Genomic DNA, 27,884 nt, shown 5'->3' with positions numbered 1-27,884 from the left:
CGTCGGAGCAGCAGCAGGAATCCTCGATGCCCGAACAATGAACGAGAACAACTACGCTCAGGCGTGGAACATTCTCACAGAGCGATTCGAAAATCCCCGTGTCATCATCAACACCCACATCCGCGGCATGCTATCCTTGAAGAAGATGACGAAGGAGTCCTATCGTGAGTTGCGCCAGTTATTAGACGATTGTTCCGGGCATATCGAAAGCCTACGTTATCTGAAGCAGGACCTCCTCGGCGTGTCGGAACTGATCGTGGTGCATTTGCTTGCATCAGCCTTGGATGCCTCTACCAGGAAGCAGTGGGAAGCAACCATCGTTCGAGGAACGCTTCCGAAATATACCGACATGATGAAGTTCCTAAAGCAGCAGTGTAACATCCTGGAGAATTGCGAAACATCAGCTCAAGTCCCTCCTCCTCGTGCCGAAAGATCGAATGTGAAATCCGCAGACCAGTCGAAGTCAAGTCCGAGAGTCAATCCAAAAATCCTAACCGCTAATAGCTGCGGCAGTGCTTCAAGTGAAGAATGCGACTTCTGCGGCGAATTCCACAAGAACTTCCAGTGTGAGCAGCTGAAAAACATGAGCGTACCTGAGCGAGTCGAGAAAGCACGTTCCTTAGGCATGTGCTTCAATTGCTTGAGGAAGGGTCATCGGCTGAAGGATTGTCCATCCGATAGAAAGTGCTTGAAGTGCCGCCAACGTCATCATACTCAGCTTCACGACGATACAAGATTCAAGTCCCAACAGCCTGAAAGCAAGATGCATGAGCCGACAGCTTCATCGGAGTCCACACCGAGACCAGCTGTGAAAGAAGTTCAAGCAAGCACATCCAGTGCACCCACATCGCAAGGCTCACACAGCGTGACGTCATCGTGTTCCATCCAAGCAACTCCAACCAAGAAAACCGTCCTCCTTTTAACAGCAGTGGTGCACGTTTACGATTCCCAAGGTAAGCCTCACTGTTGTCGAGTCCTGCTAGACTGCGGGTCCCAGGTGAACCTCATAACGAAGAAGATGGCCGAAGCCATCGGAGCAAAAATTTCATCTGCAAATGTGAAGATTTCCGGCGTCAACAATCGTACGACAACCAGTATGGAGAAAGCCATCGTTAAGTTCCGATCCCGTTATAGTGATTACCGTGCCACGGTAGAGTGTGTTATCACCCCAGCAGTGACTGGTAGAATTCCGAGTACCAACATCGATGTGTCCGATTGGTGTATTCCACCCGGATTCCAATTGGCGGATCCAGACTTCAATGTGCCTCAAGAGATTGACATGCTGATTGGCAATGAACTCTTCTTCAAGATTATCAAGTCCGGTCAGTACCAGTTGGCAGAGCATCTACCAGAGCTGCGTGATACTCATCTTGGTTGGGTATTCACGGGAGAGCTAGAAGAAGTGTTCCATCAAGGTCCATCGTATTCCCACACGATCACCGTCGAAAACGTGTACGAAGCTCTGCAATGTTTTTGGAGCGTAGAAGAAGTAGCTGATCAAGATCCTGTGACATCCGAAGAAGTAGAGTGTGAGAAGCATTTCCGCTACACACATGAACGCAGCGACGAAGGGCGATTCGTTGTGCAACTTCCTTTGAAAGAAAACGCCTCCCAGCTGAGTGACTGCAGGTCGGTCGCTTTAAAGAGATTCCACCTCCTCGAACAACGCCTCGTTCGAAATCCGTGTCTCCGTGAGCAGTACGTGCAATTCATCAGGGAGTATGAACAGCTCGGCCACTGCAAGCAAGTAAGTGAATGCAAAGATTCTCCCAACGTCCAAAAGTGCTATCTACCGCACCACGCTGTCATCCGTCCAGATAGTTCCTCGACGAAGTGTCGAGTAGTGTTCGATGCTTCTGCAAAGCCATCGCAGAACAGCCTTTCCCTCAACGATGTCCTTAAGGTAGGTGGTACTGTCCAATCCGATATTCTCGATATTGTCCTGCGATTCCGCAAGCACAAATATGCTTTCACGGCTGATATAAGCAAAATGTATCGCCAAATCATGGTTACTGAGATGCATCAGCCACTCCAACGATTTTTTTGGAGAGAGAGTCCCGAACAACCGTTGAAAGTATATCAGCTAACTACCGTTACATATGGCACAGCGAGTGCACCCTTTCTTGCAACTCGCTGCCTGGTTCAGTTGGCTGAAGATGGCAAAGAGAAATGTCCCCTGGGAGCGTCAACTGTGAGGGAAGACTTTTACGTTGACGATGTGTTGTCTGGCGACGATACGTTGAGTGCAGCAATTGAACGACAACAGCAAGTTAAGGATTTGCTGGCCAGCGCTGGTTTCCCGATCCATAAGTGGTGTTCCAATTCCGAGCAGTTGCTGGAACGCATTCCAGAAGGTGATCGTGAAACTCCCAAGGTCCTCGAAGAGCAAGGTATCAACACCGTGATCAAAGTGCTTGGTATTTTGTGGGATCCTCACAGCGATGATTTTCTGTTCTCGATCAAATCTCCAAATTTGAACTCCGAATCCAAAGCCAATACCAAGCGAACGATATTGTCCGAAATTGCCAAGCTGTATGACCCACTTGGATTCTTGTCGCCCATAATTGTTCTCGCCAAGTTACTAATGCAACAGTTGTGGCGTAGCAAGGTGGGCTGGGATGAGCCTGTCGAGGACGAAATAAGCCAACAATGGATGCAGCTGAAGAAATCTCGCGGAACATTACTAAAGGACCTATCTAACATTGAGAGGCTCTCTTTGTTTACTTTCTCTTTCATTAATAACTGAGTCACATTAATCTCTTCTGTTGCGTTTTTTGTATGAAACGCTAGTCAAGGAAATTGATTTTCGATCTATAGTGAAAAACTTCCCAAAATCTTTAGTGTTCCACTGTTATAATCGAAAGAGAACGAGAGAGGAGAGAATCTCTCATTTGTACATAGGTCCTTTAGTAATGTTCCGCGAGAAATCCCTTGAAGCAACGAACCAGGTGCACATTCCAAGGCGTGTGCTGATTGATGATGCTGAATGCTACGAGCTTCATGGTTTTGCTGACGCTTCGATGTCAGCCTATGGAGCGTGTGTGTTCATTCGAAGCATATTCAACGAGTCGGCGCAACTACAATTACTCTGCAGCAAATCCAAAGTAGCCCCTTTGAAGGCAGTGACGATTCCACGGCTGGAATTGTGCGCGGCACTCCTGCTTGCGCGTTTGGTGAATAAGGTTCTGCAGTCAATCCAAATGTCGTTTCATCGTGTGGTGCTCTGGTCGGACAGTCAGATTGTTCTGGCTTGGTTGCGCAAATCTCCTGACCAGCTTCAAGTGTTCGTGCGCAATCGTGTTGCTGCAATCCGAGAAGAAACAGAAGATTTCGAGTGGATGTACGTCCGGTCGGAGTCCAACCCGGCTGATATAGTGTCGCGTGGGCAAATGCCCATCGAATTAGTGAAAAATGAGTTATGGTGGCATGGACCAGACTTTTTGAAAAAAGTGAACATTGAAAATAAGCCACCAGAAGAGATTATTGAAGACATTCCGGAGCTACGTGTTGCTCCAACAGTGTTACCTGTAATTGAAGAAAAACAGTTAGAAGTGTTTTCGAAGTACAGTTCGTACAGAAAGTTACAACGTGTAATTGCGCTGGTGTTGCGTTTCGCCAACAACTGCAAGAAGAAGGATTCAGCTTCACGTGTGAATAAGCCTATCCCTACCGTGGCTGAACTTCGTCTTGCAATGAACATTATTGTGAAAGTGATACAACGAGAAGAGCTCAGCGATGAGATTGCTCGAGTCGAATCGGGTGAACAGTGTCGAAAGCTTGGTTCGTTGGGACCGATCCTTGTAAATGGGGTGCTTAGAGTCGGAGGACGTTTAGAGCATTCCAAGCTACCATATGGTGAAAAGCATCCGATCATCCTGCCGTGTAAAAGTACGATTGTGCGAATGCTGATTCGTGCCCTACATGAGGAGCATCTGCATCTGGGACCAACTGGTTTGGTTCATGTGATCCGAAGAGAATTCTGGTTAATCAATGCTGCTGCGACTGTTCGTGGAGTGACCAGATCTTGCGTGAAGTGTTTCAAGGTCAAGCCCATCGATACAAGCCAGTATATGGGAAATCTGCCGTCCTGTCGCGTGAAACCTGCGCCCCCTTTTTCCGTCACTGGCGTAGATTACGCTGGACCGTTTCATATCAAGCAGGGCTTGCGTAAGGTGACCACAGTCAAGGGATATGTAGCGGTTTTTGTATGTATGGTTACTCGAGCCGTGCATCTAGAGCTGGTGTCAGACATGACTACCAGTGCCTTCATCGCTGCGCTACAGAGGTTCGTGAGTCGGCGTGGAATTGTGCATCAGCTGCATTCCGACAACGGCACCAATTTTCGTGGTGCACATCATGAGCTGAATCAACTCTACCAGGCGTTCAAACAGGAGCAAGATACCCACCAAATCGAGTCGTTCTGCGTGTCCAAGGGAATTGAATGGCAATTTATTCCGGCGGATGCCCCCGAATTTGGTGGTATATGGGAAGCGGCAGTCAAGAGTATGAAGAGTCATCTGAAGAGGATCATTGGAAATGCATCCCTGAATTTCGAGCAGTATGTGACTGTCCTGGCAGAAATCGAAGCGATCCTGAATTCCCGTCCGCTATTCGTGACATCGTCAAGGTCGGACAGTCCAGAAGTGATTACGCCTGCCCATTACCTTATCGGGCGTCCTCTCACCGCAATACCAGAGCCGTCGTATGAAGACATCCAAGCCAACCGATTGGATAAGTGGCAGCACCTGCAAATGCTCCGAGAGCATTTCTGGAAGGCTTGGTCCCGCGAATACCTGAGTAGCTTGCAGTCTAGAAAAAAGAACCAGAAACTCAAATCAAATGTTAGTCCTGGAATGATTGTTCTGGTGCACAACCGGAATTTGCCCCCTCTGCAATGGAAGCTGGGTGTCGTAACCAAGACCTTTCCTGGAGTAGATGGCTTGGTACGAGCCGTAGATGTCTACAGCGACAAGTCAACGTTTCGCCGCCCGATCAACAAATTGTCAGTCCTGCCGATAGAAGACAACAAGGCCTACTTTGGCCAATCTCAAGTTTTGAAATAGACATTTCAACGTGGCGGTGAATGTTCCGTGTACGGAAGGAGTCATGTGATGCGTGAACATATTTGCAATCCTTTTCCTTCCATTTCTATCCCGCGCGTGTGGAGACTTTTCTTTCACGCCCCACCTTCATGCACGATCACGCCACGCAAGGCTCTGTGCAGAGGAAGGAAGTGTGAAAAAGTACAGTCTTCGAGAAAGTGTCGACAGCAACCAACGTGTTTAGAAGAAAGTTCCAACTCACGTGTTAATTTAGTTAATTAAAGAGTAGTTAAGTGTAAAACCCAGTGTTTTAGATCATTTCCCAGTAACCCAGTCCTAGTTCCGAAGAAGTGTCCTCCCGAAAGAGCCGTAAAGTGTATCGGCTACAAGACGAAGCGTCCAGCGAGGGATCCTTACCCTCTAGCTTCGGCCGTCCTCCCGGAAAAGTGTTACAGTCCACTTTGCTCGTTCCCCCAGACGGAACAATATATTAACCAGGTCTATGACTAGAAATAAACCAACACCTGTAATCGTTCAATCGGCTTCACCGGAACCTGATCAATTCCGAGTGTATGATGCCATTACAGGTCGTGACACTTTTGACTTACCTAAGCTTAACTTCGTTGTTAACCAGAATACAAATAAGGTTAATTTAGTTTTATTCAATAAAAACTACAAAAAGAGTCTTGCTTTAGAGCAAGATCTCGAATTGTTAAATTTATTACCCACGCTACAGAAAGCATTCGGAAAAATTGATAAAGGGATCCCTACAATTAATAATACAAATATAAATGTGCGCACAAATAAGAAAACAAAAACAAGAAATGCTATTAAATTTAGCTCGAAAAAGCCTAATCATTTTGCATTGGCTACAAATGACCAAATTTTCCAATATATTTATGTCAATACATTTAAAGGGGCCCAGATAGCCGTAGCGGTAAACGCGCAGCTATTCAGCAAGACCAAGCTGAGGGTCGTGGGTTCGAATCCCACCGGTCGAGGATCTTTTCGGGTTGGAAATTTTCTCGACTTCCCAGGGCATAAAGTATCATCGTACCTGCCACACGATATACGCATGCAAAAATGGTCATTGGCATAGTAAGCTCTCAGTGAATAACTGTGGAAGTGCTCATAAGAACACTAAGCTGGGAAGCAGGCTTTGTCCCAGTTGGGACGTAACGCCAGAAAGAAGAAGAACATTTAAGGAATTAGGTAACAAAATTCTTAGGAATGTTACCATAATGTTGTACGATAGACCAAAAATAATTTCAAAATTGAATGATATTGAAAATATTCTTCACCAGTATCATAACTAGCGTTGGGCGAATTTGTTCAGAACATCGATGTTACTGAATCGATTCACATTTGAACTGCCAAATCGATTCACCGATTTAATCAAATCGTTTGCATCGATGTTTTTGAATCGATTCGAATCGAATGCACATTGAAATTTATAAAGCATGCTATTAGACCATATGCATTTGCATTCGATTTCAACGTCTTTCAATCGAATATGTTCTGAAAATCAATCGAATAGATTAACTACTTCAAGGCTAGTTCAAATTGTGTTTTTTTTTTACCAACTCATTAAGAAATATTTATCGGTTTCAACAAAATTAATCGAATCAAAAATCGAATGAAGAAAATCGATTCACCCGATTTTAGGTGCTTCAAACATCGATTCAAAAAATCGATAAATCGGAATGAAAACATCGATTTTCAGAACATCGATTCAAATTCGCCCAACGCTAATCATAACACTCCTCTCGGAGGACATCCAGGAATAAGCCGTTTGTACAGAAAATTACGACCAATTTTCTATTGGTCAAATATGAAACAAACTATTACAAATTACGTAAAAAAATGCGAACTTTGTAAAATTAACAAGCATTTTACTCACGTACAAACCCCAGCCATAATCACGACAACGCCCATTAAACCATTCGAAGTAGTATCAGTTGATACTGTAGGACCGTTTCCGCTTTCAATTAATGGAAATCGATATGCAGTATCAATGCAATGCGACTTCACAAAATTTGTCATATTAGTACCGGTCTCGGACAAAACAGCAGCCACTATGGCAAAAGCCGTAGTTGAACATTGCATATTAATATATGGACCAATGACAAAAATTAAAACTGATCAAGGTACAGAATTCAAAGCTGTTTTTGATGAGATGTGCAAGACTCTGCAAATAACTCACACTTGTTCCGCCGCCTACCATCCACAAACGATTGGTGCGTTAGAGAGAAATCATAGGTGTTTGAATGAATACCTACGAAATTTCTGTAACGATCGATCTAATGATTGGGATAATTGGCTTGCATACTACTCTTTTGCGTATAACACAACTCCTAACCTTGACCACAATTACACACCGTTCGAACTAGTATTTGGTAAGAAACTAAACTCTTTTGAAATAGTACAAAACAAAATAAACCCAGTATACAATTATGATTCCTACGAAAAAGAAATGAAATTCAGATTACAAATTGCTCATACCCAAGTTCTAGATGCCATACGAAAAATAAAAATGAAGAGAACCCATAAATTAAATGAAAATGTTAGAAACACGGATATCAAAATTGGCGATATTGTTTATTTGGAGCAAGAAAATAGAACTAAACTCGATCAAGTCAGTTCAGGACCTTATAAAGTCATTACTACAACAGTATCGAATGCTACAATTACAAATGACCAAAACAAATGTATAGAAGTTCATAAATCACGACTACTTAAATTTAAAAACTAAATTTTCTAAAGGGGATAGAGTATCTGATGATCTTTTAAAATGTAGTATTTAAATTCCAATTTCAACATTAACTTTTCCATAGATCAATAACACAACAAATTATATCGCAACCGAAAAACAGCATGTGATATACAAAGAAAAATTAACGAAAAACCAACTTATTTTGTGAGAGGTACTTGGAGTCATATGGCATACTTTATATGTTCTACGAACATTTTCCTTTAGGGGGATGGTGTGGCATCTATATTCCACATGTCATCCAATCCCGCATAGCAACCATAGTTTCTAGAAGGACCACACCAGTGGTACCTACCGCGAAAGTCAAAACGTTCCCATAGCATCGAACTGCTTAGGCGACACATGCAATGTACGCATAAGCAGGACGATGACCACCAACCGTTTCGACAAATCTGACATGACAATAATGTGTCATACTCATATTTCAATTTCTCAAAGCACAGTCGGTAAGTTATCACCAAGTGCCTTCAGCCTTGAAACTGCCTTCTCCACATGTGCATTCATTCTCTCTCTTTCTTTCTCGATACCGATCGTTATCGATCGCTCACACCAATACATGCATATGATATCCAGCTACCTCCAGTAGGACCTAATGTTAAACGAAACTTTGAATAAACGATTCATTCTATTATCAACCTCAGTCAAGTAGAGTTGAGGATCATTTCACTTCGAAAAACCATTATCAAGGCTGATCGCCTCACTAAACTAAATAAATAAAAAAGCAGGTAGAAGAGAGTGCTGCCGTTGGTCCAATCCATATCCATATCGAAGTCCATTGGTGTGCGGTGGTTCATTTTGCCATGTTTATGTGTCGTGTGAGGCAACAGCCTACAAAGAGGGTCAGTGTGTCTCAGTCACCAATCACTATCCGATGGTGACGAAGGATGGATGAGTTCCCCAATACACGGTCCTTCGTGCGGCGTCTTCCGGTGGCTGGACGGAGTTCTTTGTTTGGGGGGATTAGAAATCGAACCTATGACCTTCCACTTACGAAGCGAAAGCGTAACCTCGAGGCTACGGGACCCCAAGAAAGTGTGACATTGCGTGTATAAAATATTGGAAAAGCGTGACAGGGGGGGATGAAGAATTTCAGAAAAACGATGGACGTCATATTTGAATCATCATATTTCCATGAAGGGCGTCTCTGCTTTTGCAGAGCTGTTAAAATACGCATTAGCATCCTTTTTCGCTAATTTAGGACTAATTAGTTGTACTTATTTGGGTGCTATATATATCGCTAATAGTGGCATGATCTAATAGGATAGGAATAGGAGAGGATTCAACCTCTATTGGTACTCACAATATCATCGTTGTTGACGCGGCTCCTTAATTCCAGGCATATGTAATATTCCCAAAGATTAGCTGGACGTTCCTGTTTCATCGCAACCACTTTATTGGAACTGAGATTCTTGGCGCTGAAAAACAAAAGCGTTGAAAAATGTCCCAATATTGATTCGCAACTCCGAAACGGAAACAATTACCTGTAAACCATCCCGAAAGTGCCCTCGCCGATCTTCTTCTGCACCGAGAACTTGGTGTCACAAATGTTTACGACCATCCCCTTCGACAGGGGCTGCACCTTGTTCACCAGTGAACATGTGGACAGCTCCTCGATGTACTTCATGAAATCCAGCTGCTCCAGAAACGCTTCCTGCAGCTTGGGATCGAACGGATCTATCTCGCCGGTTTGGGTCTGCTGGTAGATGAATTGCATCGTTTCGTCCGGGTCGGTTTCCTTCTTCACGTAGGCATTATTTTGCGGGTTGAAGTTCTCGTCGATCTCATCCCATCTCTGGATCTTCTCAGAGGATGTGGTCTGCGGTTTCTGCACGTAGATGCTTTTGCCCAATTCGTCGCTGTCGCCATCGTCCAGCTCAATGATGATGGGAGACTTAAACACGGGTGCAGCCGGTACCGTGAATCCATCAGAGTCGATCTTTTTGTCGTCCAGGTCCAGCTTTCGCATTTCCACTTCGCTGCGGCTGATCTCGAAGTCGATGTTCCGTAGTGGTTTTGCATCGCCAGGGCTGATTTCCGTTGGCATAGGTGCGTCGAATTCTGCTGGGAAACTACCCGGCAGCAGGGTGGAGTTTTTAACGTTGTTCATGTGAAGTGAGAAGATTTCCGTGTTCAGGTCCTCGATCGAGCCTCGCTTCGGCGGTGATGGAAAATCAGCCAGGTTGATCGCTCCCATGACGCTCTGTATGATAATCGGCTTTGGAGCGGGAATTGTCGATTCGCTACCAATTGTGGACGGTTGCTGCTTTGCAGGTGGTTCTCTAACCTCCGGGACTTTAGGCTGCGGTGTTTTTTGGAAGTCTGCCAAATCGAAGAATGATTTCTGTTTCAAACCCTTCGGAGATGGCGTTTTGGCCAACACTTCGAACAGTGAATCATCGGCTTTGGAGGGTTTGGGAGGTGAAGCAGGAGCCACGGGTTGCTTCACTAGCGGGAGAGGCACCGTATTCGTTCGTTCCGTGGTCATTTTGAAAGACATTATAGAATTGACACCGAGGTCGCGTTGGGGAAGATGAGAAACATTTCTGAAGAGAGTGTTGGTGGTTCCGGTTGTCGTTGGTTCCTCCTGCACCTGAAAGTGAGTGTCCTGTCTCGGTTCCGCATTCGTTAGTAATTTATTCTCTTTGTCATCCAGAACAGGCTGGGGAAGGTCCATTTTCGATACCAGTGGGACATTGGCCATCGTTTCAGTGCTATCGATGTGGATCACGAAGGGGCTAACTGTGACAGGTTTCGTCGCAACTGGTGCTTCATCTTGAAACACGTTGAATGAAGATACATCCGTTGATTTAGGCGCCACATTGGCAAGCGTTTCAGGAACTTTGAAAACGGAATCTTCCTTTGTACTTTCCAGTTGGAAATTGGTGAGATTTTTGACAGCTTGTTTCATGTTCCGTTCACAGGATCTTTCGTCGTCTGAAGGGATGCCGGGCATTGGCGAAATGATTTCCCCGACTGGTGGCGACGAAACGGAAGATTTGGTACTACCGGCTCCGGACATGGTACTATTTTCGGTACGTTCCATGATCGTCGACAGTTGTTTAGGTGCGTGAGTTATGTTTGAACCTAATGGAATCAGTGATTCCGGTTCGGCGTTCTCATCATTAGTCTTCATAGGATGTAACTGAGCGAGGTTTTCATCCTGAACAGGTGGCTCAACTTCGTCATGCTCATCGAAAGATAAATTTGGTCGCCGTACCGGAACGTCCGACTTTCTCGTTGGACCAGCTTTCAGGGCCAGTGGCGTGCTTTGACTTTTAACAAACATGTTGAACATTTGCGTCGAGCATGACTCGTTTGGATAGTAACTGTTGGTGTCTTTGTTTTCGGCAGGTTCTTCGTCGTCCACAAAGATTGGTATAGTCAGTTTCGACTTGGGTTTAACGACAGGAACGACAAATTCTGGTTGTTCCTGTTCATGTATTTCGTTTTCCGGCAATTGACCCTCCAACGATATCTTCTTTTTGGGCCCTGGTTTGATATCGGGTGAATCTACTGAGCGGCGTTTGTAAATGTCCGACTTTTTGATAGCTCCCGTATATTTCGCTTCGCCTGAGATCTCTTCTGGTGGCACAACTTTTGATGTACTTGCTGTGGTTTCATCTGCCTCTTCTAGGATCGCATTGATTTTGGGAGGCAGTACCGATTTTCTGCTTACTCCCGGTTGTGTCGGCGGCATCATGCTGACTCTTGGAGGCGCAATAGAAACACGTTTCGTTTGAACAATCGTTTCGTCCATGTCTATTCGCATCATGTCGTCGTCATGCTTGTGGTCGATATGTCCTGGGAGAAAGAAAACTTATTTCATTAAGGTGATTATAAAGCAAAGCCAAACTTTGAATTTTCAAGTGCACAAGACTGGAGAATCTGGCAACAGATCGCGTGGAAAATCAAATCAACTTGCTTCCTTGCTGGTGGTGACCAATGGGATACATTTTCAATGGGAAGCGCTGTTTGGTTCTCAAGACTTGTGCTCTTGAAAATTTGAGGTGTGGCTTCGTTCTATAATCATCTTAAAATGGTTGATTGGCAAAGATTGCTCTTAGTAGAAGAGCTCAGGCTAGAAAGAAAACTTTGTACCAATTGAAACATAACTTAAAATAAAAAAAGATGCAGAAGGAAGCGTAAAATTAGTCCTGCGGCAGGGGAGTGGACCATTTGGCATTATTATAATTTGGCATAACCATAACTATATCCCTTCTTCCAAAAGTTGCCTTTCTTATGAACAAAAAAATTATGCCAAACGACCATTATGCCAAATGGCTTGAACTACAGCATTCAGAAGAACGTGAAACATTACAGGCAGAAGCGAATGTAGCGAACCTGCCTGTTCCACGAGGAAAAATCGTCGTTTTTAAGAGGCGGAATGTGCAGCACACAAAAAACTCGAAAGTTCTATTAAAATCTCAACGCATCTCGAAAAGAATTCGTGTTGCGAGTCTAAATATGTAAGGTTCGTCGGACGGACATAACATGATCGAAAGGTGGAAGTAGCATTACGGCCAACATCTTCATTTATTTCCCGGGTAGAGGAGAATTGCAAAAGAATAACAAAACTTGCCATTAAAATAGAATGTTTGAATAGCAACATTTGTTCTTTGTTTGTTTGAAATAAGAGATAAAATAACAAAAATAATAACTAAGTTTATATGGCATAAAAACTAAATAATATCATATTTTACCATTGTAATAACAAAATAATAGCAAAAATATAGGCAACCGTAAATAACAAAATATGTTTTTATTTAGATGTTGATACCAAAATAATAACTAAATAAGCTATTCACGAGTAGATCAAAATAATGGTAATTTTAGTTCTTTGACATTAATTGCGGCTTTGACATCATCTTTTTTAGCCGCAGCTTCTTGTGCAGGCCATAGTAGGCCCAACTGATGATGCGTAGGGGAAGGGGTGGTAAAATGAACACCTTAAGACAATCGTTTTGTTTCTGATAGAAAAAACCGAGGAATTTGTATAGTTCTATAGCACAACATCAAAATTAGGGATGTTAACTATAGCAGCGACACGAATGCAGATTGAAATAGCTAAATTTTCACATATTTTTTATCGCTAACAAAAAACGATGCAAATAATCATTTTACCTGAACTATGTGGGTAAAATGAACATCATGCAAAAAACGTGGGCAAAACAAATATTTTGAAAATTTTTATTGCATTCCCGAAAATATATCCAATAATGATTGTAACCCATTCAAAAAAGGAATCTAATGGTATCAGATTTTATATCATATCATAACGATATTCACCTCACTCCCGAGCTAAAAGTTAGGTCAGTTCTAATTGCACGTGGTTTTCTAAATCGTCCGTAGGTGATAATCACATTTGATTTTTCTCGGTAAAAGGCACGGTGTTCATTTTACCACCCCTGTTAATTTTGCCACCACTTCCCCTATTTCATGGACTACGTTATTATCTGCCGTCAGCAAGGATCCAAGGCAGAACCACTCGTCGACCACCTCGAGCGTATCCCCGTCTATGGTAACAATGCTGTCTAGGCGAGCCTTGTCGAGCTCGGCTTTACCTACTAGCATGTAGCAGTCCAACTTTTGCTGCCTCGCGTTTCAGGCGGGTTCACAGGTCTGCAACGCTTTCAAATATGTGGCCGACAATGTGCATATCATCCGAGAAGCAAGCAAATTGATTGGATTTCGTGAAAAACGTACCCCGGCTTTCCGCATAACACCTTCTAGCAATCTAGCGCAATATTGAACAGGCATGAAAGTCTATCTTGTCCATCTTTTCCACCTTGTTGTAGTACCCGGTGGGATTCAACGAACTGGATTGTTCGCCTGAAACTTTCCCCCAATGTTGCACACATTCCACATCGTTGCTCTTATCCAGGGTGTCCATTCAAAATCATTTTTCCGATTCCCGGATTTTTCCCGGATGCCCAAGAAATAAAAAAAAAGAACGATGACAAAATGATCCTGCGATTTAATATTCTTGTTTTATTTTCATACTATATGGACAAATTTAAAGGACTTGATCTAACATATTAATGAATTATTTTTAATTAAATTTATAAAGACCGTCCAACCCTAGCATTCATATGAAGCTCTGGGAAATTTTAGAATTATATTAACAAATTTCTGCTGTGTTCCTAACCTCCACCCAAAATCCAATGTCCAACCCATTACCTTCCAAGAATGTTTACGCAAATATGTGTTAAACATAGAAATTCTTTATCTGGGTGATCCAGAGAAAGATCTTTTTAACAGAAACCAAATCTCTAATTACAGTTTATTGTTTACCTACGAAACTGGCTAAATCTTTTGACACCAATTTGATATTGCATCTTCCAAGCAATCTTTGAATAATTTGGTACAGAATCTCATCAAAATTTTACAAAAATCTAACCAAGAATACCTGATGAAGCTTATTTATTCATCAAAGTTCTTGCAATAAAATTGGCTAGTAATGATTGGAATAATTTTCTGAAAATCTGAAGAAATCCATACAAAATCCTGCCAGAGGCCTCGCAACAACTTTGTCAGAGATCAAGGGCTAGTCAAACAAGTAACCCAGATAAGGCTTCATCAATAATCAGTATAATCAGCATCCCCAGCAATCCGCAAACGGATCTATTAACCCGTATCCGCCCAGCAGATGGAAAAACTTCAAGTTGCTGCCATTTCTACAAAGCAGGACTGTTAAATGTCATGAATTTCACGTGACTTTGACATTTCAGGGCTGGTAGCGGTCAGACAGCAAAATAATAGTGACTTTAGTGACCAAAATGATCGAAATAGTGACCAAAAAGTGACCTAGGAGTGACTTCAAAACTACAAGTATTAGTCATTAAAATGACAATGAAAATACGTTCTATGTGTATATTAACCAATATAGGGTGCAGAGCTACTTGCACACTTCCATGATTCACTTTGGCATGAGGGGTTTTTCTCGGCCGAATTGTCTGAAACTTTGCAAGCACTTCAATACTACGCATATTGTGGTCAAATAGGAATAGGATCCGGCTCCCTACATATTGGGTGAATTTAGAATGTAGAAAACTACAGTAATGTCAAATATTTCTTACCAATTATCTGAGCGGGATAAAACTTGATCGTCATAAATCGTCAAAAACATTGCGCATTGGAGCTTTCACTTATCATTTGTTTTATGAGACAAACATTAGTTTGATATAGGTGACTATTTTATATGTCTGATTCCAGTAAAAAAAATCAAGTACAGGAACTCCGGTAAACAAACTCGTGATAATTTTTTACCAAATACTTGTTCATGAGGAATCTACTGAAAAAAAAAAAACCATTAAAGATTTTGAAGTAGAGGTGCAAAACGAATTGAAGCATTTCTTAATTGAAAGCAAATTGAAGCATTTCTTAACAAATGTTTGGAACAAAACGAGGGATTTGTTTTTGTTATAGACAAAATTGTAGCGAAAATTATGAATGAATGCATTTCTTAACAAATGTTTGGAACAAAACGAGGGATTTGTTTTTGTTGTAGACAAAATTGTAGCGAAAATTATGAATGAATTTCATAACATCCAGAAATAAGTCCTGAGAGAATTAAAAAAACAAACAAAAAAGTAGAAACGCAATTGATTATTGACGAACTCGAGACAAACCGAATTAAAAAAGACACGGACACCGTCTTCAGCCATTTAGTTGCACAGACTGTAACTTAACACTAGACAACGGACAAGCATGCTCCAGTGGCACAGCCGAGAAACATTCCTGACGAAAAGTTTCAAGGACTGCAGCGGGAATCGAACTCACACCCCATGACACGATGCGCTTAAATGCCTGAAGACAATAACCGCACGGCCACGAGGTCCACGAATTAGATGAATTTTGTGAATAAAGAATTAGAAAATGATTCCATGCGTACTTAAAATATCTGTATTTCAACTAAATGTTTCAATAAATGAATTATTGAAAACAATTATATGACTCAGTGGCGACTCCTAACCTCACGTTTTATCTGATCTACAACTCTGAAAATGACTAATAATGACTAATGACTGAAAGATTTCATCAGATCGCGAAAAAAGTGACTTTAGTGACCATTTTACTGAAAAAAAGTGACTTTAGTGACTTTTTGTTGGAAATAGTGACTTTTTAGTGACCAGGTCGAAAAAAGTGACCGAGTCACTAAAAAGTGACTTGCTACCAGCCCTGACATTTGAATATTGCTAATATCATCGCTCCTAGTGGAAAAAGTTACCGGAAAATGTTTTTCCCGGTAACCTTTTCCAGTGAATCAAATTATCATCAAAACAGACGAAAAACAAACAACAATGCAAGCTCGCTCACAACCGTTTGTCACAACTGTTGCGGATAAGGATACAATTAAAAGCAAAATTGTCATGACAATCATAGAGCGCAATATTGTTGCAACCTTTTCAACTAGCGATTAATCAGTTATTTTAAACACTAAACCAATTTTTTTCTGGATGCTGTTCGATAATGTGTCAATGTTTACCAACACGGAGAATGTTCTCGAAAATTGCAATTCGAAGCCCAGAAAATCGCTGTGAACGCGGTGATCGATCATTGTCATATTCCGTTCAAGTGATGATAAACTGATGTTGCGGAATGGAATTGTTGCAACAAGAATAGGAGATGACAATGTCGTTGTTGCTGCGTGTTGGGTGACAATTGATTCACTGACCTTTTCCGAATTACTATCAGTGATGGAAAGTGGCGAATGTTGCTGCTGCACTGGAACAAAAACAAAACCAAACGCTCCCGAGCGTTGGTTGTGCTTTTGGGAAAAAAAGCTGCTTCCCCTCCGAGATTTATGGTTTCCAAGGGTTTTTGACTACAAACTAGTAGTTTACTGTCGATTTGATGGTTATACAATTAATTTGTCTGTCAAAACCATAATAAATCACACCTTGCCCAGTTACTCGCGAGTAAACGTTCCCGAGGGGGTGCGGACTTACTCACACCTAGCCGATTCCCGAGTCTGTGATGTTTGTTGTGCGTTGGTATACACTCGTGAGCTGCTTCGTGATGTAAACTTTTCCACCACTGATTACTATAGGTTGCAAATATTTGCTGATGCGATATTTCGCATGCGAGGGTGCTAAAAGCATTTTATTTTTTCCAAAATATTGACATTCCACAGCACTGCCACAAAGTTTTCTGAGTTAACAACCAGAGATGTATGTGATGTCACAATTGATGTTTCCGTGATGACCGCAATAGGAAATACGTCTTTCGTTTGGTGGTGTATTTACCACATGATGAACCATCCCCAATGGATAATTTCAAACGAGTTGTCGTTCACTGCCTATGAAAAGGCCTTCTGCTGATTTGTGGGTAGTGATACTGATACTCATCACATCATCTGGAGCAGCTCAGATATCAATTTGAGAAGCTCCAGTCTGATGGAATGCTTAAGTAGTTCAAATCTTGGATTACTTATTTTAGGGAATCGCCCAACCTTCATGGTATCTGCTAGAGAAGAAGTGTTCGACATAATGCTCTGCTTGAACAGAATCAGTTTCCACTTCCGGTGAATTGAGACACAATTGTCCTTGCTTCGAGTGAATTCCACAATTGCTTGTCACTTTGTTCCTCACAACTCCCTTCGCGGGACGAGTTGACGTCTGACTATTTGTAAAGGAATATGTCAGATAGTCAGGCTGCTTTTAAAGCTCTTGCATAGGCCAACTCAAGGTCTAAGCTTGTTATCGCACGTCGAACTAAATTTGAGGAACTGAATTCAGTGAACTCTGTAAAACTTATATGGGTCCTTGCTATTCTTCCATTGCTGGGAATGAATTGGCTTATGAATTAGCTCGCAATGGAGCATCGCATGACTTCATTGGCCTTCAAGCAGTTATTCCAATTTCGAAGTGCTGGGTGAAGCTTCAGAAATTCCTGGGCGGCAACTCAGCACCAGCAATATTGGAATAATTTTGAGTCATGTCGTCAACAAAAATTGTACATTACTGAGCCATCCCAAAAGTGGCTAAGTATTTAACAAATCTGTCAAAGCAGAATTGCAGTCTCTTGGTAACACCCTTGACTGGTCACTGCCGACTCAACTATCACATGGCAAATATTCAGTGTTGATACATTTGTGTGTGATAGTTGTGATTCCGATTATGGAACTTCTCATCATCTGATATGTAACTATCCAATCTTCGCGTAATTGCGATTCCAATTACTTGGTTAACACTTATTAAGTGACACTGTTTTCAGAAACCTGAATCTTCAGGATATTCTGTTATTCTTAACCCGCTGTGGTAATGAGCTATAGGCTCTCTTTACGCTCATGCGTTTTGCAGTGTCCTTTTTAGGGCGCTGTTCGAACCCATTGTGGTATGGAGCTACATGCTCTCAATTCGCTCATGCGATTTTCCCTCTTCAAGGGACCCCACTCCTATTTCCTCCCATCTTTCCCTTCCCTTTCCTCTCCCATCGGGTAGATGATGAAATAGGCTCAAATATGGCGATGGCACAAATCTCCCAAATGGCGGGGAACGTGCCTCTGGAGCCGGCCTTCTGATACCTGATACCTGATAGCCGATTCCCGAGTCTGTGATGTTTGTTGTTCGTTGGTATACACTCGTGAGCTGCTTCGTGATGTAAACTTTTCCACCACTGATTACTATAGGTTGCAAATATTTGCTGATGCGATATTTCGCATGCGAGGGTGCTAAAAGCATTTTATTTTTTCTGAGATATTGACATTCCACAGCACTGCCACAAAGTCCCATAAGGAATTGAAAGTATACCCAAAGCCAAAGCTGGTACGATTGTCTTATTTGATTCTCTTATGTCGTCTGTAGAAGAAACTATAAAAACAAATGAAATTGAAGTAATATTTTTTTAAGGCACCGACACGTGCTTCCAGTGGACGAATTGTCCTTTGGAGGAAGCATCACACTAGACAACGGACTAGCATGCAACGCCCAGTGGCACAGTCGAAACACATTTCTGATGAAAAATTTCCCGGACTGAAACGGGAACCGAACCAACACCCCTTGACTCGATGCGGCTTGATGTTTGGTAACACTAACCGCACGGCCACGAAGCCCACAATATATTATTATAATAAGTTGGATAAAAGTTGATTGAAAAGTAAGTTGTGTTTGTTTTACCTTACTTGATCCAGTGACCCACCGTAATAACTCCGAACCGGTGGAAGAATTCCAATAAACCTTGAAAAACTAGATATTCAGACGATCCCATTCGAATTAAAACAAAAGTAATCCGTCGAGAGATGTGACAATGGCAGCAATTTGAACTTTATTGTTTTGCTTAGCTTTTCGCTTGCGTCCACGAATCTAATTTTAAGCATAATCAGCCAAGTATATTTTCTAATATCCACTAAAAACTTGATTAGCAATCTGGTAATAACTATTTCAGTTATCTCCCGGAAAGAACTTTCAACAACCTGGTCAATAATCGGTTCGATTCCCGTAAGGATTCCAGCAAACACCTCATCAAAATTTTTCCGTGAATTTAACTGTAAATCTAACACGTAACTCGTCAAGAACCTAACCACGAATTCACAAGTACCCTTCTAGAAATGTTTCAAAGATATTAACCATAAAGTATATCTCTAACTATCTCACTAAAAGTTAGTTATGATGTGAAGTACGAGTGAAAGGCAGTCGTGCACATCCTGAAAAAATCTTGTTTCGCCCAAACAAAATTTGAAATTTAAATAAACCGGTAGTCTTAAGTTTATAATACATGTTTTCCCGGGCTGTTCTCCAAATTCTCGGATATTTCCCGTATTTTTCCCGGTTATTTGTGATTCCCGGGTTTTTCTCGCTTTTCCCGGATTTCCCGGATGGATGGACAGTATGGACACCCTGTCTTATCTGTCTTGTGAGCTTCTCGGGAAAGCTATTCTCGTCCATGATTTTCCATAGCACTACACGGTCGCATACGGTTGCATCGCCTTGAAACCGATGAAAAGGTCCTGGCATTCACGACATTTTTTGAGGCTTTGCCGTACAATAAAGATATGATCCGTTTTCGATCGGCCGTCAACGGAGAGGGTTTGATAACTTCCCACGAACTCGTTTACTACAGGTGACAGACGACGTAATATAATCTAGGATAACACTTTGTAGGCCGCATGTAGGTGATCGCTCGAAACTTCTCACAGTCTTACTTATCGGCCTTCTTGTAGAAGGGACTGTTATGTTTCCCAGATTGTGCCTATCAGCCGGTGCAGACAATTGGCCAGCCTCTCTGGGCCCATCTTTATGAGTTCAGCTCCGATACCATTCTTACCAGCAGCTTTATTGTTCTTGAGCTGGTGAATGGCATCCTTAACCATCCTCAAAGTGGTTGCTGGTTCGTTTCCATCGTCCGCAGTACAGACGAACGCATTTCTTCCGTTGTTTCGACCTTCATTGCCTGTGCTCTCAGCGCCATTCAGGTGTTCATCGAAGTGTTGCTTCCACATTTCGATCACCTCACGTTAATCAGTCAAGATGCTCCCACCCTTATCCCTGTTGCGAGATGCGTTAATAGAACTTTCCTGTTTCTTGAGACTTGTACAGCTGTTTCATCTCATCGTCCTCCGTCTGGCAGGTCTGCTATTGCCGTTTTCGTCTATAACGTCTATAATCGGTCTACATTCCTCGTCGAACCAATCGTTCCAACGAGTATTTCCCAATTAACCGACGTTGTTCTCAGCTGCAATATTGGTGATTGCTTTCACTGTATTCCACCAGAGTGCTGAACATCCAAACGTCATATTGATTTGATTGACATACGAGATAAAATACACAATACAATAGCTAAATAAGATATACCAATGCTATTCCAGCAGTAAAATTTAGATATTATTTCCAGATCTTTTATCTCTTATATATATATCAAGTTAATATTACTTATAGCTATCCATATATTCATAGCTATCTAATTTGCTATTCCTAAGCTTTTTTCGCCTGCTCGGGGAGTAGTCCTCAAGAGGGGCTTCATCCAGCTAACCCTCTTCCGGTAATGCAACCTCAAGGTTCTGCCCGTATGCAGTTGAGCCGTCCGGTTGTTCAAGTCGCTCTAGGTCATACCAGGACGGGAGTCGATACCGTACACTTTAAACGACGGAGATTTTTGTGCGCAGTCTAAACATCACCAGATAGTGGTCAGAGTCGATGTTAGTGCCACGATTGGTCCTGACGTCGATAATGTTGGAGAAGTGCCGTCCATCAATTAGAACGTGGTCGATTTGCGATTCTGTTTGCAGTTGTGATCTCTAGGCACGGTAAAAAATCAGCACGTTCGATTGAATGGATTTATCTCTTAACTCAATTCAAAACACCAATCACCATGATTTCAAGAGTTCCAACTTTGGATTGGCTCTTCTGTCTCTAGCACTAGACGCTGAAGTGAAAATTCGTTGATGTTGAACATCATGTGTCTTGTATGAAGGCAATCATTGTAAGCTGGTTGTAGAAAGTGGTTGAAATTAATTCTACGCCTTCTAACAGATACAAGTTGGTGTCAAGGTAAGCTACAAGACTTGCACTTGAATTCAAAAGATGTTTCTTTGATATTTCCAAAATCGAACAGTAGTGCAAATCTTAGAGCAGAAGTATTGATATCATGGTGCTTATTATTTACCGTGAGTGTGTCGGTACGGAAGGATGTACTCGCGGATTCTAACCACTCGGCTAAGGAAGGCCCCCGTTGACCAGGCCCTAGGTTATGTTATCTGAATTGGTCCCAAAACGGAACTGTCTTTCGGAACGCAACGTAACGAATAACAACTTACAACTAATATCACAGAGGGAACGTTTTCACTAATATATGCCCGAGGTAGCAAAAGTGCACATCGCAGTTAGCATTGTTACAGTGCTGTAATGCGCCGACAGGCTAGTACCACGCAGCCCAATGCAAGAGCCTCAAAGCAATTTCGCTGCTTGCTGCTAGCTGGGGAAGAAACAGAGAAGTTGAATACGCGCTGCTGCTGTATCTTACTACGCCTTGGTGAATGGAAGAGTCGTTGCGGTGATACCAAACAGTAGATGCTACGAATGGCCATATTCTTGAAGGCGGCAAAATTAATCAGTCGTACGCCGTTCTCGTTTGTCAGAAGGTGAGCGCTGAAACTCCTCCTTTTGGCCAACCTGAGTGTTTAGATCTCCTATGATGATACCTTCGAGGTGGTGGACGAGTTCGTCGCTCATAAGACCGGTAATCCTCTACGGGCATGAGGCGTGGACTATGCTCGAGGAGGACTTGCAAGCTCTTGGGGTTTTCGAACGCCGAGTGCTAAGGACGATGTTCGGCGGCGTACAGGAGAATGGCGTGTGGCAGCGAAGGATGAACCACAAGCTCGCTCAACTCTACGGCGAACCCAGTATCGTGAAGGTAGCTAAAGCTGGAAGGATACGCTGGGCAGGGCATGTTGCAAGAATGCCGGATAACAACCCTGTAAAGATGGTGTTCGCTACGAATCCGGTCGGAACAAGAAGGCGTGGGGCGCAGCGAGCTAGGTGGATTGACCAGGTGCACCAGGACCTGGAGAATGTGGGTCACAGTCGAGGATGGAGAGAAGCGGCCATGAACCGAGTGAATTGGCGAATCACACTGCGGAACACGTTTTTGTCTCCAGCACCAAAATACCGCTATTCACTTAATGAAGGGTTGCTAGATCCATTGCCGTTTTCAGAAATATCGTAGCACGTCCAGTTTTTGAGATATTGACTGTTGAAATGCAAAAAATGACTATTTCAGCCAACTTGCATGCAAGTTTCCCAGCTTGTAAGGTAATATATTGGCTTCATTTGCCACTGAATTCAAACTTTATGTGTATAACAATACTTATCATCAAAGTTTGTATTATTTTCGATACGGAAAAGTTATTTTTTGATGGTTTAAAGAATTGTTGTATTTTGACATATAGAAGAAACGAAGAATTTTGTATGGAGACTGCAAGCATGTTGAAAAAATCGGTTTAATCGAAATTTAATCGCGCAATTTCAATCAAATTATGTCTGAAATGAAAGTTCAAGTTCTATTTTGCATGTTTGGTGGATTAGATTACAAAAAAAGTATGATAAATTGTACTTTAAATTTCATGTGAACATTAATAAAAGCAGTGTTTTGTACAACTTTGGCGACCTGTAGCTAAAAATTGTGACGTGCTGGAATATTTCTGAGAACGGCATCAGATTCAGCAGCCCCAAATCTACTAGAGACACATAATTTGGTTCTTGAGACACGCAAGCATGTCATTTTTGTTACGCTGTGTTATTGTTGGCGAGGCTTTATCAAGATAATTGATGTAAAGCCAAATAAGTAAGTAATGATGATTTTGACGTCGTGGCTTGGGCAGCTGTCGTATTTGTGTTCGAGCTGCGCGTAAAAAGCTTCTTCATCATCAACAGTGCTTCCGGAGTGAGGGTTTCTTCTTCTTTCTGGCGTTACGTCCTCACTGGGACAGAGCCTGCTTCTCAGCTTAGTGTTCTTATGAGCACTTCCACAGTTATTAACTGAGACTCTCAGTCTGAGAGCTTACTATGCCATCGACCATTTTTGCATCTGTATATCGTGTGGCAGGCACGAAGATACTTTATGCCCTGGGAAGTCGAGAAAATTTCCAACCCGAAAAGATCCTCGACCGGTGGGATTCGAACCCACGACCCTCAGCTTGGTCTTGCTGAATAGCTGCGCGTTTACCGCTACGGCTATCTGGGCCCCGAGTGAGGGCTGTGCACGTTTATTATGCTAAGTTAAAGAATCGGCCTTCGATCCTCAACTTGCACATTCTCTCATTGATCGACCACCACCCGATCACGCGCCTCTGCATATCACCCATCACTATGAAAGCTGTTCCCAGCTCGTGTGTGTTGCAGCAGCTCTGGTAGATGGTATGGTTACTTCTAAACGTTCGCACCATTGATCCATTCTAACACACTCCCTGCAACGCTACGATGCCGAATCCGCGGTCCTTCAGCACATCGGCCAGTATGTGTGTGCTCTCGATGAAGTTGAGAGATTTACAAATCCACGTTCCGAGCTTCCAATCGCTAGTCCCTTTACGTCGCCGTGGTCTTCTTCGATTGTCTCGGTTCGTATTCTCTCGTTGATTAGTCGTTGCTAGATTTTTACAGTTGGCTTTCAGAGCCTGATACCAACGCCCAAGATTCCCGGAGGAGCTTTCTCCCTAAATGTTCGGAGGACCATAGTACGTAGTTTAGCTTAGAGTCCTCTGGCATTCGGACGATGATCATGTGGAACAGATGCGATTGTTAACCGCTCTTAACATGGAGTACAGACGCTGATGGTAAGGATAATATCGGAGCTGAACTTATAAAGATGGGCCCGGAGAGGCTGGCTATTTGTCTGCACCGGCTGATAGGCACAATGTGGGAAACAGATCAGCTACCGGAGGAGTGCACTGTGTTGGATTTTGTCGTTTTCATGCGCTTTTTGAATAGCACCCAAACTCAATGCCATATATAACAGGTCCGGCTCTTAGTAGGTGTTTTTTTTTTTTTTTTTTTTTTTTTTACTTTATTAACGAGATTTTTAGCCCTGGGCTAGTTCATCTCGGGACCAACGGCTTTACTTCCCTTCCGAAGGAAGTCGTCACTATAACTTTTTACGTCTTAAGTGACTATGTCGGGGATGGGATTCGATCCCAGGTCCTCGGCGTGAGAGGCGAGTGTTCTAACCACTACACCAGGTCCGTCCCCAAGTATGTGTTTGCTTGTATTAGTCACGAAAAAGATGTAAACAAAACGATCAGCTGATGGTGACGACAAGGCTGCGACAACTTTTGTTCGCAGCTTTCTCAACGTGACGTCATCTTCGGCTAATTCGTGAACTTTCGGCTCGCCGAAGTTGGCATTGCACAACTACCACTTCAAAACTGATGTTATCACAAATACTAATTTGATGTTCGCCCGCACCTCTAAATACCCCACATCGGCCCAAACTGATTTTAGCGATATAAATAGTTAGTTTGGAGAAGTTTCTTGGTATATTAAAGCGCATCTTATGATGCAAAAAAAATTGTGATCGATCCACCTAGCAGTGTTTTTTTTTCATTTAGATTGACATATGGTTTCTTCGGCAAGTTGTAGAATTGGCATTTTGAAACAACTTCGTTCAAGACACGACTTTTCTATCCCTTATACTTTTTGAGATATATGCCGTTGGTTGTATGTGAATGGCCCTTTTTATGTTTTCTACAAAGTTGTTTGTCATGAAAAAAACCATGTTTTTGCTGAACATATCACGCTATCTTTGAAGTAACAAAGTTATTCATGAATTACTATTTTATCAAGGGGTAGTTTAGGCCCCTATAACTATCTTCAGCGCAAAATGGCGCAGACAACTCTTACAAATTATGAAACTACCATATCCTGATTTCGGCTGTTGATAAAAACTTTTGTTCATAAACGTCTTTTCATTTTTTTTTACTAATAAACAAATAAGTCTTATTAAAATGAATTCGACCAACAATTATTTTACTTTAAGACATAGAGAGGTGCCATGTTCAGCAAAAACACGTGTTTAACCTTCGGGCTGTCGCGCTGTTGTACTTTGTACAACAGTTGCGATTAATATGCTATCATTTTGCAACAAAGATATCTATCGACACCAAACCAAAATGTATTCCTCAAGAATCTTCTTAAGAACAATATTCGACGGTTTTTATTTACAGTATGGCCCAGATAGCCGTAGCGGTAAACGCGCAGCTATTCAGCAAGACCAAGCTGAGGGTCGTGGGTTCGAATCCCACCGGTCGAGGATCTTTTCGGGTTGGAAATTTTCTCGACTTCCCAGGGCATAGAGTATCTTCGTACGTGCCACACGATATACGCATGCAAAAATGGTCATCGGCATAGTAAGCTCTCAGTTAATAACTGTGGAAGTGCTCATAAGAACACTAAGCTGAGAAGCAGGCTCTGTCCCAGTAGGGACGTAATGCCAGAAAGAAGAAGACCCTTGATAATCCGGTAAAACCAATAAATATACATGAAAGTCGCAAAATAATGAACGCACTATATACGGTTCGAGTAAACCACAGTTTTAAATCGGTATATCTCAAAATCCAGATAATATAGAAACTTGGGGTCTTTAGTAAAGTTGTTTTGGATGTGAAGCACTATCTGATGGTACCGCATTTAACCCTCTTATACCCAACCCCGCCTTTAGACGGGGTACACTTAGGAATTTTGTGTATTTTTTCATAGCTCGGAAATTAAAATGATTTTATTTTTGGCTTAAACCTTGACTCATAGCAAGCATATAAGAAAAGTTTTTTATGATTTGAAACTTATTTGTATTATTAAAAATTGTTTGAAAAATTGCATTTTTATATAACCTACAAATGCCTGGGATTCATTTAACGTGTATTATAAAAAATCGTACCTTTTATATTTTTCTACGATCAACTTATCACAAAAGAAGATTTCAAACCTGTTTTTCCGTTAGTTACACGGAAAATAAAAAATGTTCCAGAAAAAAATTAAAAAAATCATATTTTTAAAAGTATAGTAAAAACTCAAATTTTTATTATTGTCAAAAATCAGTAACAAGAAGAAGCTTCAAGAAAAAATTTAAAAGGATAGATAGGGATGTTCAAAAATAAAAATAATAAAAATCAAAAACCAAAATTCATAAATTTGCGAAGAAAAATAAATCATTGCCCAAACCGTGTTCAGAATGATTTTAGATAACGAAAAATAATATTTAGATCGAAAACAAAAATTTGGGTATTAGAGGGAATTTGACCGCTTGGTGACACTAGTGGGCATGGAAATTTGACTTTTGTTTTGCAAATATTTCAGGATCCTGATCATTTAGAAGGATGAAGTCTTCGGCAAAGTTGTTTAGTAAGTTTTCTTTCCCTACACTTTTTTATATTAAACTTTGGGAGGGATTATTAGAGTATGTTAAAACTACAAATTAACTTAACACTTCACTTTTTGCAAAAAAAAAATAAAATACTAAAATCACTAAGGTGAGCAAATACCTTTAAACTCTAATATGTGTTGCTTATCTTGACAGATAGGCCTATTTCGTCTGCGACTTACAGACTTCTTCAGTGTCGAGTGCTCGACTTGAAGAGAACATCGCATGGATCTATTATTTATACTAGAAAAAGTGTGTGGGTATGTTAGAACTAGATTCTACCTGTAATCGTATACAGGAGGTCATTTTTTAATTGTGTACCTAATCAAATGAAAGGATTGTCAAAATTACAAATTCCTGCTTGTTTGGCAGGTGGTCAATCAATGTGTTTATGTATTGTGTGTGTGAAGGTTAGGTATAAGTCTAAACAGCCAAGAGTACCCATTTCCTTGATCTTTGTTTAGTAATTTATTGTGGTTTTGTTTGAAAATTTCTATGCTTTCCGCTACGTCAAGCTTCCAAGGATTTGAAATATGTCGTAAGAGTTTGATATTTTTTGTGTTAAGGAAATGCTGTTCATTGTAAATATGTTCTGCAACTTTTGATTTGAAATGGTGTACATGTCCTTTTTCTGTGTCTTTGTGTGCTTTAGTAACTTCTGCTACGTGTTCTTTAAAACGTGTATTGAGAGTCCGTTTTGTTTGTCCTATGTAAATTTTATTGCAGTGGTCGCATGTAATTGGTAAACGCCTGATTTATATAAACTGTCAATTGGGTCTTTTGTTGAACCTAGGAGAGTTTGGAGTTGGTTGTTTCTACTGGTAAAAACTAACTCGAAACCAAACTTTCGTAGGATTGAGCGTAGCTTTTTTGTTTCATCGTTGTAATTGACGGCTATATTTGGTTGGTTTTGTGTCAGAGTAGTAAGTGAACGTTTGTATTTTTTTTCTTTTTTTTTAATTTCCTTATTAGTATCATTCCAAAAATTACATTCATTTCTTATATCTAGGTGTTCTGTGTTATTAGACAACACTATCATCCTAATTTGGTAAAACAAATTTAAGATTTTATTAACATTTTGTTAACAACATATAACATTTCATTTGCCGTAGCAGTTCAGATTTTTTACAGGTGAGTTGATTTCACCTGCTTATAAGAGAAAAAAAAACGCTTTAAATATACTTAACCTAACTTAACCTAAACATATAACGAATTAATCGTAG

The 27,884-nt window shown here is 41.6% G+C and overlaps 1 protein-coding gene across 1 annotated transcript in view; it reads right to left on the bottom strand.

Annotated features, from left to right (window-relative positions):
• Positions 1-27,884, bottom strand: part of LOC5575051 — a 70,957-nt gene that overhangs the window by 12,077 nt on the left and 30,996 nt on the right. The window contains exons 4-5 of the mRNA XM_021852712.1: positions 9,294-11,613; positions 9,113-9,227 (exon numbers count right to left, since the gene is read on the bottom strand). Of these exons, the coding sequence (XP_021708404.1) occupies positions 9,113-9,227; positions 9,294-11,613 (2,435 nt within the window). The remainder of the gene's footprint in view (positions 1-9,112; positions 9,228-9,293; positions 11,614-27,884) is intronic.

The sequence above is a fragment of the Aedes aegypti genome, chromosome 3, assembly GCF_002204515.2.
Source record: "Aedes aegypti strain LVP_AGWG chromosome 3, AaegL5.0 Primary Assembly, whole genome shotgun sequence".
Lineage (NCBI taxonomy): Eukaryota > Metazoa > Arthropoda > Insecta > Diptera > Culicidae > Aedes > Aedes aegypti.
The sequence above is the reverse complement of the archived record's forward strand: the minus strand, read 5'-3'. Positions and strand labels throughout refer to the sequence as shown.